General features: G+C 41.4%; 1 protein-coding gene across 2 annotated transcripts; it reads right to left on the bottom strand.

The window, feature by feature from the left end:
* Window positions 1-13256: 13256 nt before the first annotated feature.
* LOC132482103 (spindlin-2) lies at window positions 13257-15104 on the bottom strand. Of its 2 annotated transcripts, none has more exons than XM_060087165.1 (2): window positions 14784-15104; window positions 13257-14194 (listed from the first exon to the last, which is right to left on the bottom strand). In XM_060087165.1, the coding sequence occupies exon 2, from the start codon at window positions 14190-14192 to the stop codon at window positions 13416-13418; it is 777 nt and encodes a 258-aa protein (XP_059943148.1). In that variant the 5' UTR covers window positions 14193-14194; window positions 14784-15104; the 3' UTR covers window positions 13257-13415. The 2 variants fall into 2 exon arrangements, with proteins under 2 accessions (XP_059943148.1, XP_059943147.1); XM_060087164.1 differs by having other exon boundaries at window positions 14796-15104.
* Window positions 15105-16551: the final 1447 nt, after the last annotated feature.

The following is a 16551-nucleotide window of genomic DNA, read 5'->3' as shown; positions in this document are numbered from 1 at the left end:
GTTATTATTTTGGGAATCATTATCTTAATCTGTGCTTTCTCTTGCATATGCCTATATTATTGCTGTGGCATCTACTTCCAGAGGGGGGCATGTAAGATAGTAAGAGCCAGTCACAAGTGGTAGAATATTGGAGGAGGTCTTTGGGAGGTGAACCTCTAGTTCACCTGCAAACTGGACCTGGACAGTCAGAGGGTCCTTACCTACTTCCTGTCTTTGGAATGTACATTCTGCCCACTGTTCATGCACTAGGAGACATTTCAAGGACATAGCCTTGAGAGAGTAATGTATTGTTGAGACTATCTGGACCATATATGTGATTGAACCCTGTTGAGGTCTCTATCTAAACTTTTAAGATTTTGGCAAGTGGGTGAGATCTACTCATCTTGAGGCTCTGGAGACAAGCCTTGTATGTGAGTTTCCTTGCTTATTAAATCTGCCGCCTACTTATATGGAGGGATCTATCTCTTTCTTCAGCCTCACCTTGCCCTCACATGCATGGGGACCTTAGAATTTCACCCAGGGAACTTCCAAGTTTGTGAACCAACAATCATTATATGATGGCCTCCTCTGTTTTATTTTTTTGTTTGTTTTTATTTTTCATTTTTGGCATTAAAGCCTATTTTGTCTGATAAAAGGACAGCTAATCCTACTTTTTATAGGATACTATTTGCTTGAAATTTCTTGTCCATCCCTTCACTCTCAGTATATGTGTGTCTTTAAGGCTACAGTGAGTCTCCTTTAGGCAGCCTAATGGATTAAAAAAAAACATCTATTCAGCCTTTCTATTAATTTCAATTTAATCTATTTACATTTAGGGTGCTTATTGATAGGTAAGGACTAACTATTGCATTTTTAAAATTGTTTTCTTGCTGTTTTGTAGATTCATAGTTTCTTGCTTCTTATCTTGCTGTCTTTTTATGATTTGAAGACTTTGGGTATCAATATGCTATAACTATTTTATGATGTTCTTTGTGTAATTTCTATAGTTGTTTTCTCTTGTGGTTACCATATGGCTTACATAAAATATATTAAAATATAACACTTTTTAAATGGATAATAGTTTAATTTTGATAGTAATCCTAAACTTTACATTTTAATTCTCTTCCCTTCACATTTTAGGTTACTGATGCTACAGTTTACATATTTTTATATTGTGTGTCCGACAACAGATTATTATAGTTATGATTATTTTTACTGTTTTTTAAACATCTTTATTGTAGTATAATTACATTGTTGTGTTAGTTTCTGCTGGATAACAGAGTGCATCAGCTATACGTATAAATATATCCCCATATCCCCTCCATCTTGCTTCTCCCTCCTACCCTCCTTATCCCACCCCTCTAGGTGGTCACAAAGCACTGAGCTGATCTCCCTGTGTTATGCGGCTGCTTCCCACTATCTATTTTACATTTGGTAATGTATATATGTCAGTGCCACTCTCTCACTTCATCCCAGCTTACAGTCCCCCCCACCATGTCTTCAAGTCCATTCTCTATATCTGCATCTTTATTCCTGTCCTCACCCCAGGTTCTTCAAAACCTTTTTTTTTTTTTTTTTGGATTCCATATATATGTGTTAGCATACAGTATTTGTATTTCTCTTTCTGACTTACTTAACTCTGTATGACAGTTTCTAGGTCCATCCACCTCACTACAAATAACTCAATTTTGTTTCTTTTTATGGCTGAAAAATATTCCATTGAATATATGTGCCACATCTTCTTTATCTATTCATCTGTCATTGGACCTTAGGTTGCTTCCATGTTCTGGCTATTGTAAATAGTGCTGCAATGAGCATTGTGGTACATGACTCTTTTTGAATTATGGTTTTCTCATATATTGAACATGCCCAGGGTATATGCCCAGTAGTGGGATTGCTGGGTAATATGGTAGTTCTATTTTTAGTATTTTAAGGAAACTCCATACTGTTCTCCATAGTGGCTGTATCAATTTACATTCCCACCAACAGTGCAAGAGGGTTCCCTTTTCTCCACACCCTCTCCAGCATTTATTGTTTGTAGATTTTTGGAGGATGGCCATTCTGACTGGTGTTACATCATACCTCATTGTAGATTTGATTTACATTTCTCTAATGATTAGTGATGTTGAGCATCCTTTCATGTGTTTGTTGGCAATCTATATATCTTCTTTTCAGAAATGTCTGTTTAAGTCTTCTGCCCATTTTTGCTTGGGTTGTTTGTTTTTTTGATATTGAGCTGCATGAGCTGCTTGTATATTTTGGAGATTAATCCTTTGTCAGTTTCTTCATTTGCAAATATTTTCTCCCATTCTGAGGGTTGTCTTTTCATCTTGTTTATGGTTTCCTTTGCTGTGCAAAAGCGTTTAAGTTTCATTAGGAACAATTTGTTTATTTTTGTTTTTATTTCCATTTCTCTAGGAGGTGTGGCAAATAGGATCTTGCTGTGATTTATGTCATAGAGTGTTTTCCCTATATTTTCCTCTAAGAGATACTGTTTGTTTTTATCTTTCAAACTAGAGTTGTAAATGCAGTACGCACCACCATTACCATATTAGATAATCTAACTTTTACTCTGTATTTTACGATTACCATTATTTTTTTCACTACTTTATTATGTCTGTGTGATGTTAATAAATGCCCTTTTACTTACAGTCAAAGGAATCCCTTTAGCATTTTTTGTAAGGCAGGTCTTGTGATGATGAAATCCCTCAGCTTTTGTTTGTTTGGGAAAGTCATTATCTCGCATTCATTTCTGAAGGACTTCTTGCCTGGTGTAGAATTCTTTGTTGATAGTTTTTCTTTCAATATTTGAACATGTCATCCAATTCTCTCCTGACCTTAAAAGTTTCTGCTAAGAAATCCACCCACAGTCTTTTGGGGGTTTCCCTTATGTATAACTTATCTCTTTTCTCTTCTTCCAAAACAATTCTTTGTCTTCAGTTTTAACAATTTAATTATCATATGTCTCAGTGTAGCTCTATTCAAGTTCAACCTATTTGGGAGCTTTTTGGCCTCATAAATCTGGATGTCCATTTCTCTCCCCAGGTTTAGAAAGCTTTAGCCATTATTCTTTTAAATATACTTTTTGTCCCTTTATTTTTCTCTTTTCCTTGTGGAATTCCCATAATGTGGACATTGTTTCTTTTGTCTGTGTCCCATATGTCACACCAGATTTCTTCACTTTTATATTCTTTTTTCTTTTTGCTCTTCTGACTGAATAATTTCAAAAGTTCTGCCTTTTAGGTCACTGATTCTTTCTTTTGCATGTTTAAGTCTGCTTTTGAAACTCTCTACTGAATTCCTCATTTCTGTCATTTTATTTTTCAGCTCTAGATTTTCTGTTTTTTTAGTAGTGTCTATTTCTTTGTTGAACTTCTCATTTTGTTCAAACATTGTTTTCTTAATTTCATTTAATTGTTTGTGTATTTTTGTAGTTCATTAAACTTCTTTATGAGATTTATTCTGAATTTTTTTACTTGATAGTTCATAAATCTCCATTTCTTGGAAATAGAAACAAAAATATACAAATGAGACCTAATGAAACTTAAAAGCTTTTGCACAGCAAAGGAAACCATAAACAAGATGAAAAGACAACCCTCAGAATGGGAGAAAATATTTGCAAGTGAAGCAACTGACAAAGGATTAATCTCCAAAATATACAAGCAGCTCATGCAGCTCAGTATCAAAAAAAACAAACAACCCAATCAAGAAGGCCTAAGCAGACATTTCTCTAAAGAAGATATACAGATTGCCAACAAACAAACACATGAAAGAATGCTCAACATCATTAATCATTAGAGAAATGCAAATCAATACTACAATGAGGTATCACCTCAAACCAGTCAGAATGGCCATCATCAAAAAATCTACAAACAGTAAATGCTGGAGAGGGTGTGGAGAAGAGGGAACCTTCTTTCACTGTTGGTGGGAATGTAAATTGATACACCTACTATGGAGAACAGTATGGAGTTTCCTTAAAATACTAAAAATAGAACTACCATATGACTCAGCAATCCCACTACTGGGCATATACCCTGAGAAAACCATAATTCAAAAAGAGTCATGTACCACAATGCTCATTGCAGCATTATTTACAATAGCCAGGACATGGAAGCAACTTAAGGTCCAATGACAGATGTATAGATAAAGAAGATGTGACACATATATACAATGGAATATTAGTCACCCATAAAAAGAAACGAAATTGAGTTATTTGCAGTGAGGTAGATGGACCTAGAGTCTGTCATACAGAGTGAAGTCAGAAAGAGAAAAACAAATACCATATGCTAACATATATATATGGAATCTAAAAAAAATGTATGAAGAACTTAGGGGCAGGAAAAGAATAAAGACACAGATGTAGAGAATTGACTTGAGGACACAGGGAGGGGGAAGTGTAAGCTGGGATGAAATGAGAGAGTAGCACTGACATACATCTAGTATGTAGTATAGTAGCATACATTTGGTAGTATTTACTACTAAATGTAAAATGGATGACTAGTGGGAAGCAGCTGCATAGCAGAGGGAGATCAGTTTGGTGCTTTGTGACCACCTAGAGGGGTGGGATAGGGAGGGTTGGAGGGAGACATAAGAGGGAGGGGATATGGGGATATATGTATAAGTATAGCTGATTCACTTTGTTATACGGCAGAAACCAAGACAACATTGTAAAGCAATTATACTCCAATAAAGATGTTTTTTAAAAGTCTCCATTTCATTAAGTCAGTTACTGGAGATTTATTAGTTTTCTTTGGTGTTGTCATGTTTTTCTGATTGTTTGTGATCCTTGATTCCTTTTGTTGGTATCTGTGTGTTTGAGTTAGCAGTCTCCTCTTTTAGACTTTATAAGTTCTCTTTGAAAGAGACAGTTCTCCAGTCAGTTCAGTTTGGGTTTCTGTACACATCTGTGGTAATGTCCTTGGGCAGGTGGGGCTTGCTACAAATATCTGTTTTTTTGGGTGAGGCCACTACCAAGCTCTGAGGTCAAGAGAGGGTGATGTTGATTGAGAAAAGTTGTATATGAACTCTGGCTTGATTCCCTGTGTAAGCAAGGCTGTAGGCTGGGCTCTGCAGTTGCCTGGGTTCTCTGCTCAGGCTTCCTAGATCAACAGGACTGAGTACTATACTCAGTAGTAGGTGGGGCTATGAAGTAGTTTCCCTGCCTGCTGTGGCAGCTGAACAGGCTCCAGGTTCTGCATAGCTCATTGTTTGGGAACCTGAATTAGGCAAGACTGCACTGAATTCCCAGGCCAGACAAAGTCACCAGTTTTGCTCTGAAGTTGGAGAAAATCACAGGCTGTGGTCTCTGTTCAACTGCAACCAAAAGAAGGGCTGTTGGATGGGCTAAAGAGCTTCCTGTGTGCTCTGTTATGTTCCCTTGCTGGGAAGACTGAATGCTGTATTCAACAGTGGGTGGGGCTATGAATTTGTTTTCCTGCCTGGTCAGAGTGAGAGAACTAGCTCCAAAGCCAGCAAGACTCTTTGTTTGTGGTCTTGACTCAAGCTGACCCATGCCCCAATTCCCTGGCTGAACTGAGACACTGACTGTTCTCTGTGGATGATCAGCTTTGCCTGTTGTGTTCTCTGATCAAGCGTTGCTGGGCTACCCAGCTCTCCAGGTGTTCTGGCCAGGTTTTCTTGTTGGGTGGGGCTGGGAGTTACATTCAGCAGCATGTGGGGCTATGAATTAGCTCCTCTGCCAGATGGTACAGGGAAGCTGGCTCCAAGAATTCTCCCAGGTGCTCCCACTTATTCTTCCTGGTCAGGGAATGACCAGGAGCTACACTCAATCATGGGCTGGGCTATGACTATCTCCGTACCTGGGTAGGCGGTGGGCAGAGCTCCAGATCCTGCAAGGCTCTTTGTTTGAGAGCTTCAATCAGGCAGTCCTGCACCCAGCCAAGTTCCCTGGTCAGACTGCACTACAGTCTGTTTATTGCAGATGAGAAAATCTGCTTGTCGGGACGATTACATGGGTGCTATGGGAGGAACTCAGTCTGCCAAGACCCATGTGCTGGTTGTTGCAAGCCCTCCTTCTCCATCACAACTAGATTCTCAGTGGGGAAACCACACACATTTCTCCACAATCCCTGTGAGGCAAGACCAGAGTGGGGACAACCAAGAAGCAACCCATAATGCTGGGAGCTGGATGCCTAACCTGGGCTCTCTTTCTCTCCGGAGGAACTGTAGTCTTGGGGAGATCTCTCAGTGTGGTGCAGTGCCAGCCTGGGGGACTGGCAATGCAGTCAGCATGTACCCACTCTTAATCTTCTAGTGTGGACTGTTTTTATCTCTGTGGTGCAGGAGGGGTTCTTCAGTCTCATTCCATGTTCTATTATTTTCTCAGTAGTGTTTTGTCCATGACTAGTTGTTCTTCTTGTGAGTGGGAGTGAAGTTAGGACAATCGGTCAGTATCTTGGTAATATCACTCCTCTGATTCTATGGTTTGAAGCCTCATAGAGGGGTGTATTTAGTCTGCAAGTCTGTATCTTTCCATGTGGGAGACCAAACAACTAGGCTATTGTCAAAATGTTGAGTCATTAAAAATAGGACAAACTTCATCTAGGGGAGTATTACAAAGACCTGTGAAAATGCCCTTGAGTCTGGACACTGAGGAGTGTGACCATCATCTGCTTTCAGTTCTGCTTAGCTGGTAGTGAGATTGAACATATGTAGCAGCACAGTGGACACCCAACAGGTTTCAGCTTATCCAAACCATCAGTGAACTAGGCCTAGGGATTTAGTTGAACCACTAAATGAATAAAGGCCTCAGCCAGCAGTTTTACTTCAGGTGGCAGAGTGGTTAATAGAGTTTCCCTGAAGGTGTAATAACCACTTTTTCACATAAAGTCCATATGCCGTCGGGGTGAGGCCAGATAAAGGGAACAACAGGCTAGAGAGACACAAGGCCTCCATGGTTTAGTTGTTCAGTTTTGAAAATAGATACTTTTCAATAAGGATATATCTAACATACATATCTAACATACATATCAAGGAGAAGCTGAGTCCAAAATCCCAAGGAACACCTTCAGGCAGAGAATGTTCCCCTTTGCCAGAGACTCCAGTTGGAAAATCATCAGTTACAGAGCCTTAAATCTCAAATTGGTCAGTATGAATATAAGGCCTTAAAGATATAAAGCATGCCACAGTTTGCTGGACAGTTTCCACAGCAGAATGTTGTTTTGGGCCCCACTCAAAAGATGCTAATTTATGGGTTAATTTATGGGACAAAGCAGAATGCCCAAACAATCACAAACTGTTTCCAATATCCGAGAGATCCAGCTTGGTGACGGACCTCATTTTTAGTGGTGGGGGGCTGAATAGACAACAAATTTTCCCTGACTGCCTAAGGACTCAGTATTGTGAATCTGTCTGCAAAGTCCTAAGAAACATTACTAGGCAAGCAGCCGACTGAATTTTGTTGAAGATTTTCAGCCACTCTTCCTAGGAAATTTATGATAATACCACAACCAACACAAAACTGAAGCTTCTGAAGGTCAGCCATCAGGACATCATGTATATAGGTGAAAACTTTACAAATCAGAGTCTATAAGCACTTACACTAAATTCTGACCTATCTGATTTTCACAAATGGCAATGAAGTTAAGGTAACCCAGAGGAATACTACAAAACATATATGAGATGCTCTGTCACATAAATGTGAACAGATCTTGATCCTCAGGTGCCAGTAGTATGGGAAATAAGGTGCTGCCAATGTTCAAAATAGTGTGTGTAATGGATTCAGTTAGAGTCACATTGTATGCAATTGCTGAGACTATAGAAGAAACAATTGAATTTATTTGACAATAATCCACTATAAGCCTTCAGCTCTTCTTAAACTTTTACACTGGGCATACATGGCTGTTCTATAGAGATCCTGCATTTCTTTCTTCCCCTGCTTCCTTTAAGTATTTAATCAGGGCTGTAAATTTCTTTATTCCTCCTGGGATTCTATACTCTTTGTGTGAAACCACCCAGGATGATCCAGAGAGGCTGGTGGCAGAGCAATTCATGTTTCCCACTTAATACTTCTCTACATGTGGCTGAGTTTCCTCTAGCACTTATGGGACAGGAAAATACAAACATCTTTTCCTACTATATGTTTAGATGTGGAGGTAACACTGAGATTGCAAAAAATTGGCCCAAAATGTTTCATTCACAAGGTCATATTCAAGTTTTACCTATTCTAAAGCTGTCCAAAACCTATGTCCCAAATCTGGATGCTGTTCCCCTCCACGGGTCCTGTAGAATAGTGACTTGGGCATCCATATCTAACAGAGCCATAAAAGTTTGATTCTCTCCCCTCACCAAAATTCTTCAGCCTACTCAGATGAATGTGTTTGGCATCTGATCTCCACTGGGGAAAGAGAGGATTCATTGTCATCTCTAATTATTTTTCTACTTATAGCAGCTGTGGTTGAGTAGGCCAGCTGTTTACATTCTTCATTTACAATCATTATCTGTCCAGCACTCTCATCTCCCAAGCCAGCTACCAAAAGTTCTAAGGATTCTCCAGTTTGTGCCTGGGGTGCTTGTGATTTCCTTCCTTTAACTCTGGGTCAATTTGTGTTTCTGTCACTATTATCTGTAAGGATACAAAAACTTCTGCTTACCTAGGATCAATCTTAGTACTATTTGTTACAATGTAGTGGGCCTGAGGTTACTAACCAGATCGAGGAGCAAATTATCTCACCAGGAGTTGAATTATCAAGAAATAATGCATGATTCTAGCCTGTCTTTGAACCTACTTCCTGGTACTTATCCTGCAACAATTTCCTCAATTCCTCCTTGTTAAGAGTTTATTATTCACAGCAACAGCCAGTCAGACTGATAAGCAGTTTTACCCTGAATCCCTGAGTCCCACTTAACATAGGGTGATAGGAAGTGGGCATGGGACACATGTATACACAGTAGATTGCATTAGAGGAAAGGAAACTAGTTTCATTAACTTAATCTTTTATAATGGGCAGTGAACATGCCTTCCTCTTGTTCTGGAAGGGGACATTATATTTATTATATTGCAGTAAGCATTCCTGCTCATTGCTACAGAGGGAACCACTATCCCATCTCGCAAAGATGTTTGTTATTCAAACATCCTTCAAAGGAATGTGGCAAACCAAAACCATTCATTACCTTGCTTGCAAAATGTACAGAGATCCATACAATATTGTCCTCCAACAATGTATAACAGTAAAATTGTTGGAAATATGCCACCTTCAAACTCACTAGGTAATGGCAAACTTATCTCCAACTGAACTCCCACCAACAGTGGATGGGATCTCCCACTTTTTATCTGGATGACAACAAATATTTTAAACTTCAACATGCTGTTCATCTGATGCATATAAAAGCGTATGTGATTTCAATTTCCATTTTTCTGATTCCTAGTGAGACATAAAGCCAAGATATATTTACTAAGCAACTACCACGTGCTAGATACTATTTTAAGTATCTGTGATATCTCAGTGAAAAAAAAAGGAAGGAAAATAAAATACTTATGGACCTTATATTGTGTCAAGGAGAAAAAAATAAAGTAATTAACTAAGTAAACTATATAGCATGTTAGAAGATATGTGGATGGAAAGGATAGAGTAAGGTAATGGGGAGCAGATTAAGATAATGCAGGTTTACTGACCATATGATCTCCTATTTTGGAAATGTCTGTTCATATTTTTTGCTAAGTGCTCTATGGGCTGTTTGTTTTATTCTTATTGAAAATATTTTTATTTCTTTCTTGTATTTTCACTATCGAAGTTAGTAGACTAATTTTATTTTGTCCCACTTTGTATAGCATGATTTTTTTAAATTAGGGGATTCATATTTTAATATAATAACATTTATCAAAATTTCCAACAAAATCTGTAAATTTTTTAGTTTTAAAATAAATTTTCACCAATTCCATGGGAAAACATATAAACACTCTTATCCATTTTATTTTAAAATTTTATAAATGCTACTTCCTAAATTGAATATTAACTTATTAATCATTTGGAATTCATTTTGTATGCAAGGTATGATGAAGGGATTGGAGTGTATTTCCTAGCATCTGGAAAATAGATTAATACTGCATGGTTTATTGAATAAAATGTCTTTTCTCATTCATCTGAAATGTCACCTCTATTATGATTTCAGTTTCTTATATTCAAATCTCTTTCTAGGTCTCTCCTCTGTTTCACTGAAATATTTGATGTTCCTTTCTCACTCCTTGTACCCCATTACAGATTATAATCCAGAGTCTCCAGTGATCCTGTTAAAATATGAGACAAATCATGTTGTGCTCCTGCTGAAAATACTCGAATGGCTCCCCATCACACGCAGTGTAAAAGACAAATTCCACTCTAGGTCCTCCGAGGCTCCAAGCTATCTGCTTCTTCCAGATCCCCATCACCTCTCTGAACACACTTCCTGAAATTCTGTACCTTGCTCACTCAGCTCCAAGCAATCTGCTTATGACAGATCCACATGACCTATCTGAACTCACTTCATGATTTTCTCTACCTGGCTCACTCAGCTCCAGCCATGCTGGTATCCTCAGTGCTCCTTGAACATGACAGGCCTACTCTTACCTTGGAAACTCAGCACTTGCTGTCCCGCTACCTGGAATGCTCCTTCCCCAGACAGCCACAGGGCCAGTTCTCTCATTGCCTTCAGGTCTTTACTCAAAAACCAGGCTCTCAGCGAGGCCCTCTCTTCAGCCTCCTCCCTGGAATTTCAGTCCCGCTGTTCTTTGCTTTATTTTTTCCTTCTTAACACTTATCATTTTGAAAATACTTTATATTTTACTTATTGTATCCTGGTTACTGTCTGTCTCCCATACTAATATGAAACTTCCATGAAGATAAGATTATTTATTTGTTTCCTATGTTTATAACCATATCATAAGGACCTGTGTGTAGAAGACTGCCTGGCAGAGAGACCACCTGAAGTAAGTATTGGTGAGATGAAGATAGAGCAAATAAATTAAAAAGCAAACGGGGTTAAAGTAAGCCAAATGGGGGCTAGGCAGTTTTCCCTGGGTCAAGCCCCAAAACTACCAACGCAAGTGCCTCCAGGAGACAACTGGTCATCTTATTAGAGCGAAGCAGGCCAACTGGGGGTATGGCCGCATTGAGAGAGCATTCTGAGTCTAAAATGGCTGAGCCCTTCCTCAGAGCCAGCTGTTTGTATCCTTGTTGGAATGTGGGCCCTAATCCTTGGTCTATTGTTTTTGTTTTTATTTTTTCAGGTAAGCTAGAAATGTGAATTTTTGAAATGTGAAAACCCCCAAATGTCTAAGTAGCTAATTTTAAAATGGAGAATGATAAAAACATGACGATCAAGCAAAATATGACAGCGGGCTGAAATTGGCCATTGAGTGGCCTGCAGGTGTTTGCTGGACTGAATTATGTGATGTATGAAAGAAAACTTATCCCTGTTCTGGTGAGGCGGGTGTAATTCTTGAGGCAAACAGCTTCAGGCCGTGTTGGGGGGAGAGAATGAACTGGAATTACCAACGTCTTTCAACTCCTGGAAACTCCCTGCCTCCCCCTCTCCCTGCTATGCCTGGAGTTAAGGAAGCCTGGGCAGTGGGGAGTCACCAGGACTGTTTCTTTGAGGTTGGGGCATATTTCAGTGAAGTGTGGAGTGGGAAAACAAGAGAGAGGGTTTTGAAGGAAACTTCCACAGCTGGACCGGGGAAAAGAAAGAAGGAGAGAAGGACAAAGACCCATGTGTTGGGACATTGTATCTCTGAGGGAATTTATTGGGGGTTACCACACCCTCTCCCCACCAACCACCTATGTGGCACCATACAGTCCAAGGACTTAGTTATACAAAGTCACAACTCTCCGCCCAACCCAACTGCGCATGCCATCTATCTCACCTGGAAATAGTGCTGCACAAATTTCCATCATAGCTCCCCGTGTGCATGAAGTGGGCAAGACTGGTCAGGAGGTACCTGTGAAAGGTCAGTAGCCACTGGCTTTGTCGGGATATAGCCAGAACGGGGCTTCTGGAGGCAGCAGACCTCCATCTGGTGAAGCACTGGGTGGAGCCACCTGTGGTTTCAGGCAACTGCTGAAAGAAGCATGGACAGTCAAGTATTCCCCATGCCTGGGAGAGAAACATTAAGCTCAGTCCTCTGATGCCCCTCCTCTGTAAGGAGGCCAGGTATAGTCCAGGAGGAGGAAGAACAGTGAGGGGAGTGCTGTACCTGGGTTTAGCAAGTTCCCATTTTTCTGGATAAAATGCTTTCCAAATACAAGGTGGCACATCTCTTAAGTTCTGAGCACCCCACTGACCTGTTCCCCACAAGAATCGTTTATTCAGTGTAGGGAAAGGGAACCAAGACCTTCAGGTCTGAGATTTACGGCTCTTGGGTCCTCTGGAAAATACGAGGAAGCTGCCCACAGGCCCCTGCTTATGGAGTGCCATGTTAGTGTGTTTAGGCTGAGGGTTGGGATTCTGCTCAGCAGGTGTGGCATGAACTCCCTGATATTATAAAAACCTTTTAGGTATAAACTTGGCTCCTGCTTAACTCTTGAGACATTCCTGTCAAAATGTCCTTCTAGGGAAGCTCCAATCCATCTGGTTTCTTTGACGTTTGCCACCTCCTTTGGGCACAGAGCTAGGGAGGACAATTTGGATACTGCCAGAAGTCCTCTTTTTCCTTGGGTCTTCCCATCTCTCATGGACCCCACTCCCCATATCTTGTTATCTGTATTCTCACTCCCTCTGTCAGTCTTTCATCTTAGAATTCCTCCTTCCTCGATGTTCCTCCCCTTCTGGCCCCTCACTCATGCATAGACCTCCATTTGAGTATCCTTTTAGCCTCTCCCCAGATCTCTGCCAACTTCATCTTTCTCTCCTTTGCTCTAGATCTCTTCTAAACATCTTTGTGTCCCTCTCTACTCAATTTATTCTGTCTGTTTTCCTCTAAGCCTCAAGATCTCACTCTCCCTCTGTTATTCTTCACCCCCTCCCAGTTGGGTGCCTCCCCCTCTTAGGTCATCCCTCCCGCTAGGGAGCCTCTCCATTTCTGACCCCTCCCCACCTCCTCCTAAGCAGCCACCTCCCCTTCTCCCTTCCCCCACAGCCCATCTCTAGTTCCTTCTCCTCCCCCCTCCCTAGACCAGACCAGCTAAGTCCTATTCCATTTTTAGATGACTGATTATGATACTAGCTGAACTTTATTCACAGCCTGAATTTACAGCTGTTCCTTCCTTTCATGCCCCATCCACCAAACACACCCAATCGTTTCAACATGACAAATTCCTTACACACAGCGTGTCATGGCCACATAAATTTGTATTTTTCAGGACAAAACAACAGTTATGCTGGCAAAGATGTCGGATTAACAGGGACCCTAAAGCTTTCAATACACTGAAAAGTAACATTATTTTGCATGTCTACAAAGTACACATTTGTTTTCACAAATGTGGCAAAGTTTACCCTAACAGTTAGGACTTTTTCACCAAATCATAGACATAGATATGGAAATCATCATCAAACTTGATGAAATACACAGAGGGTTTGGCTTCCACTTGGTGAATGACCATGCCGATCCGTTTGGAGCCATCTTCTTTGGTATATTCCACATGTTTACCTATCAGGCCATCTACAACTCCTCCTGGCTCCCTCTCTGCTGGAGGAGACTCACTGGACTCTGGCATGATACGGAGGTCTCCTTCTCTATAATCATCTAGAAGCTGGTACATGTACAAGACAGGATCTTTCTCATAGGTAATATAAAACCAGGCTTTCATGATAGGTGCTTGGGCCAAGACCATTCCTCTCCATTCATCCTTAGAACCATGCTCACCCTCAAACATATGTTCCACAGCTTTACCAATTATGGTATTTGCAAGGTTTGCATCACTGACTTGAGATGATGCCACCCTGTCGGAAAGAATTTTAAGAGACAAAACTCTTTCATCTCTGTGAAGTTCCAGTCCATAGACACAGTCAATTCCATCATATTTCACCAGATAAAGAGAAGGATTTATAGGCACCTGATCCAGAACGGTTCCTTTCCACTGGGTGATGGGCTCATCGCCTTCCTTCCATCCGTGTGAAATCCTGCAGCCCACGATGTTCCTGCGGGGCTGGGACGAAGGTCTGCCTCTCTGCTTCTTTTGGGAGGCTTTTTTCTTCGTCATGTTTGCAGACCCAGTGGCCCGTCCTGAAACTGCCCTGGTTTGTTGCCCTTCGGCCTCCTGCGAGTTGGGGGTTTTCATGTCTGCAGGAGGAGGAGAGAAGATAAGAGAGGAACATTCAATATGCCATAAGGTGAAGTTCTCCCGACAGCGTCGTCTCCATGTACCCTGCGCCAGCGCCTAAAATTTCCCCATGAGCCTGGCAGCAATGCTGGAAATCCTGGCTGTGTGCCTGAAAGTGCTCTCCCTCCTAGGTTCCTTGAGGTTGCGGGAGAAGGCGGCAGCGGCAGTGGTGCTGCCTGGGGTTCGGAACTCTGCAGGAGGGGGCGGGCTACCTCCTTGTTCAGAGACCCCAGCCTCTGTCACCCGTCACTGGCGCCCACTCTCAATCCCCTGCAAAACCCCTATCCCTCCACCGCCCTGACCCGCATGCACTGTCCTGCTCTGAACACGCCAGTCTGCTACCCACACGCCCCCGTCCACCCCCACTCTCTTTCTTGGCCCCCAGCGCCCTCGCCTCCCCGTGCTCACCTTCAATGTCTTGCCTGATTCCTTACGCTATTCCCCTTTCCTACTGCCCATTGCACTCCTCCTTCCCACCCCGGCGCCCGCCTCCACCCCTTATCTCCTGCAGGAGTCCATCCCATCCCCCTTCTCCATCCCAGCGCCCACCAATGGCCTTGCCTTGCCTGGCGTCCACCGCCCCTGATCTCGGGCTTCACGTGTGCAAATCGGACACCTCGCAGCTTCCTTTGCGGTGAGCCTGCGTCCAAGAAGGATCCGCAGGCGAGGAGCCCGGTGTTTGCAAGAGCTGGAGGGGGTGGATCCTTAGGCGAGGAGCGTGTTTAGGAGGGCGGGGGCGGGGTGGTCGGCGAGGAGGATGGCGGCGGTGTCTTCAGCACTCCGCTCTCGGGCCCTCCGCCTCCCCCTTGGTGGTGGCAGCCCCTCTGCCACATGGGGCTCCCACCAGCCGCTACTGGTGCAGTAGTCTCCTCCCTCTTTCCGTAGCGCAGCTTCCTGCCAGGAGAAAGGCCTCCCCTTCCTGCCAAACACTGCCTGCCCCACCGCAACTCTCAAGCCCACCACTGCTTTGAGCATGGGTGGTGCTACTGGTCTCCCGATCCCGCCCCTTTACCAAATCTGGAGCAGCTGGGCCTACAATCCTCCACCCTATTGCCCCCTCCTCTCTCCCCCCCTCCCTTTAAGGGCCCTTTGGCTCCTGTGCTCACCTCCACCTCCACCCTGTCAGTGCCCCTGCTCCATCTGCTTTCCACCTCCCAGGAATTTGTTTTTTTTCTTTTCCCCAGTGTCCTTATTTATTTATTATTTATACATAAAAATGCCTTTCCTGTCATTTACAGGAATTTGTGGTAGGAAGGGAGAAATGTGCCTAGTCTGCCGTCTTGACCCAATCTCTGTGTAATCTTCCTTACTGACCATTACTGGACTTTACTTCTTAAGGATTTCCCCCCTTTTCTTTTTCTTTTACTTTTACTCTATTGCAAATGAATTCCTTCCACAATGTTAACACTGTGTAAATTTCAGAAAATTGATAGGAAGAAAACAATCAACTGCAATTCTAGCTCCCATTCTCTAGGGCTCCCAGAAATATATTAATACTCGTTATTTGTCTTACCATTTTTCTAGGCTCTTACAAAACTGGGATCATTTTGCATAGGCAAGTTAATGCCCTGATTTTTTCCATATAAAGTATGCATCTTGTAAGAATATTAAATATTTTGAAAAGTATTATTTCTCTTATTCGTTCATCAAATATTTATTGACTACCTACTGCATATATGGCCTTTGGTCCATAAAACTCAGTTTTACAGGGACCACAATTTAACTTTTCTGCCATTATTGAACATTGGGATTATGTTTCCACAATAACTGATAATTTGATCTATTTATCAGAAAAGATAACTTCAGGAAAGAAATAAGTTTATAAGAAACAATTAGGTAAACTGATAGTTTTATAATTCGTTGCAGAAGTATTCTTTAAGGAAGGCTAGAATGACTTTAAAAATTTGAGGAAAATTTTACACTGAATTTATTCTAATATCAACAAATCTATTAAAATGCAAAATGCAGCAAAATAATACAGAAGAAAAAGCAACTGAACAAACCAAAACCCAGTGAACAACCTGAATGTTTAATAGTTACGTATAGTATCTGAATCAGAAGATGGGTTAAATGTTAACAGATCAGCTAAGATTAAAACAGTAAAATACTTACTATAAGGGAGAGAAGATCAATAAAAAATTTAGATTCAATGATCAAAGTATAAAAATGTTATATCGAGTGTGAAAAAAGAATTTCATATTTAGAGCTGAGGCAAATAAAAGTTCATACAATTTTTTATGGATAACAAATTACAGGTATGCTTTAGTTCGTGGCAGAGTTTATTTAGTTCTGGCTAACTTTTATTCCTAGGATTTTA

Source organism: Mesoplodon densirostris, chromosome X (genome assembly GCF_025265405.1).
Source record: "Mesoplodon densirostris isolate mMesDen1 chromosome X, mMesDen1 primary haplotype, whole genome shotgun sequence".
Taxonomy (NCBI): Eukaryota; Metazoa; Chordata; class Mammalia; order Artiodactyla; family Ziphiidae; genus Mesoplodon; species Mesoplodon densirostris.
Note: the sequence above shows the minus strand (reverse complement) of the source record. Positions and strands in the feature narration are given on the sequence as shown.

Coding starts and splice junctions, on each gene's coding strand:
- LOC132482103 (XM_060087165.1), bottom strand. CDS start 14,192: ATGAAAACCCCCAACTCGCAGGAGGCCGAAGGGCAACAAACCAGGGCA.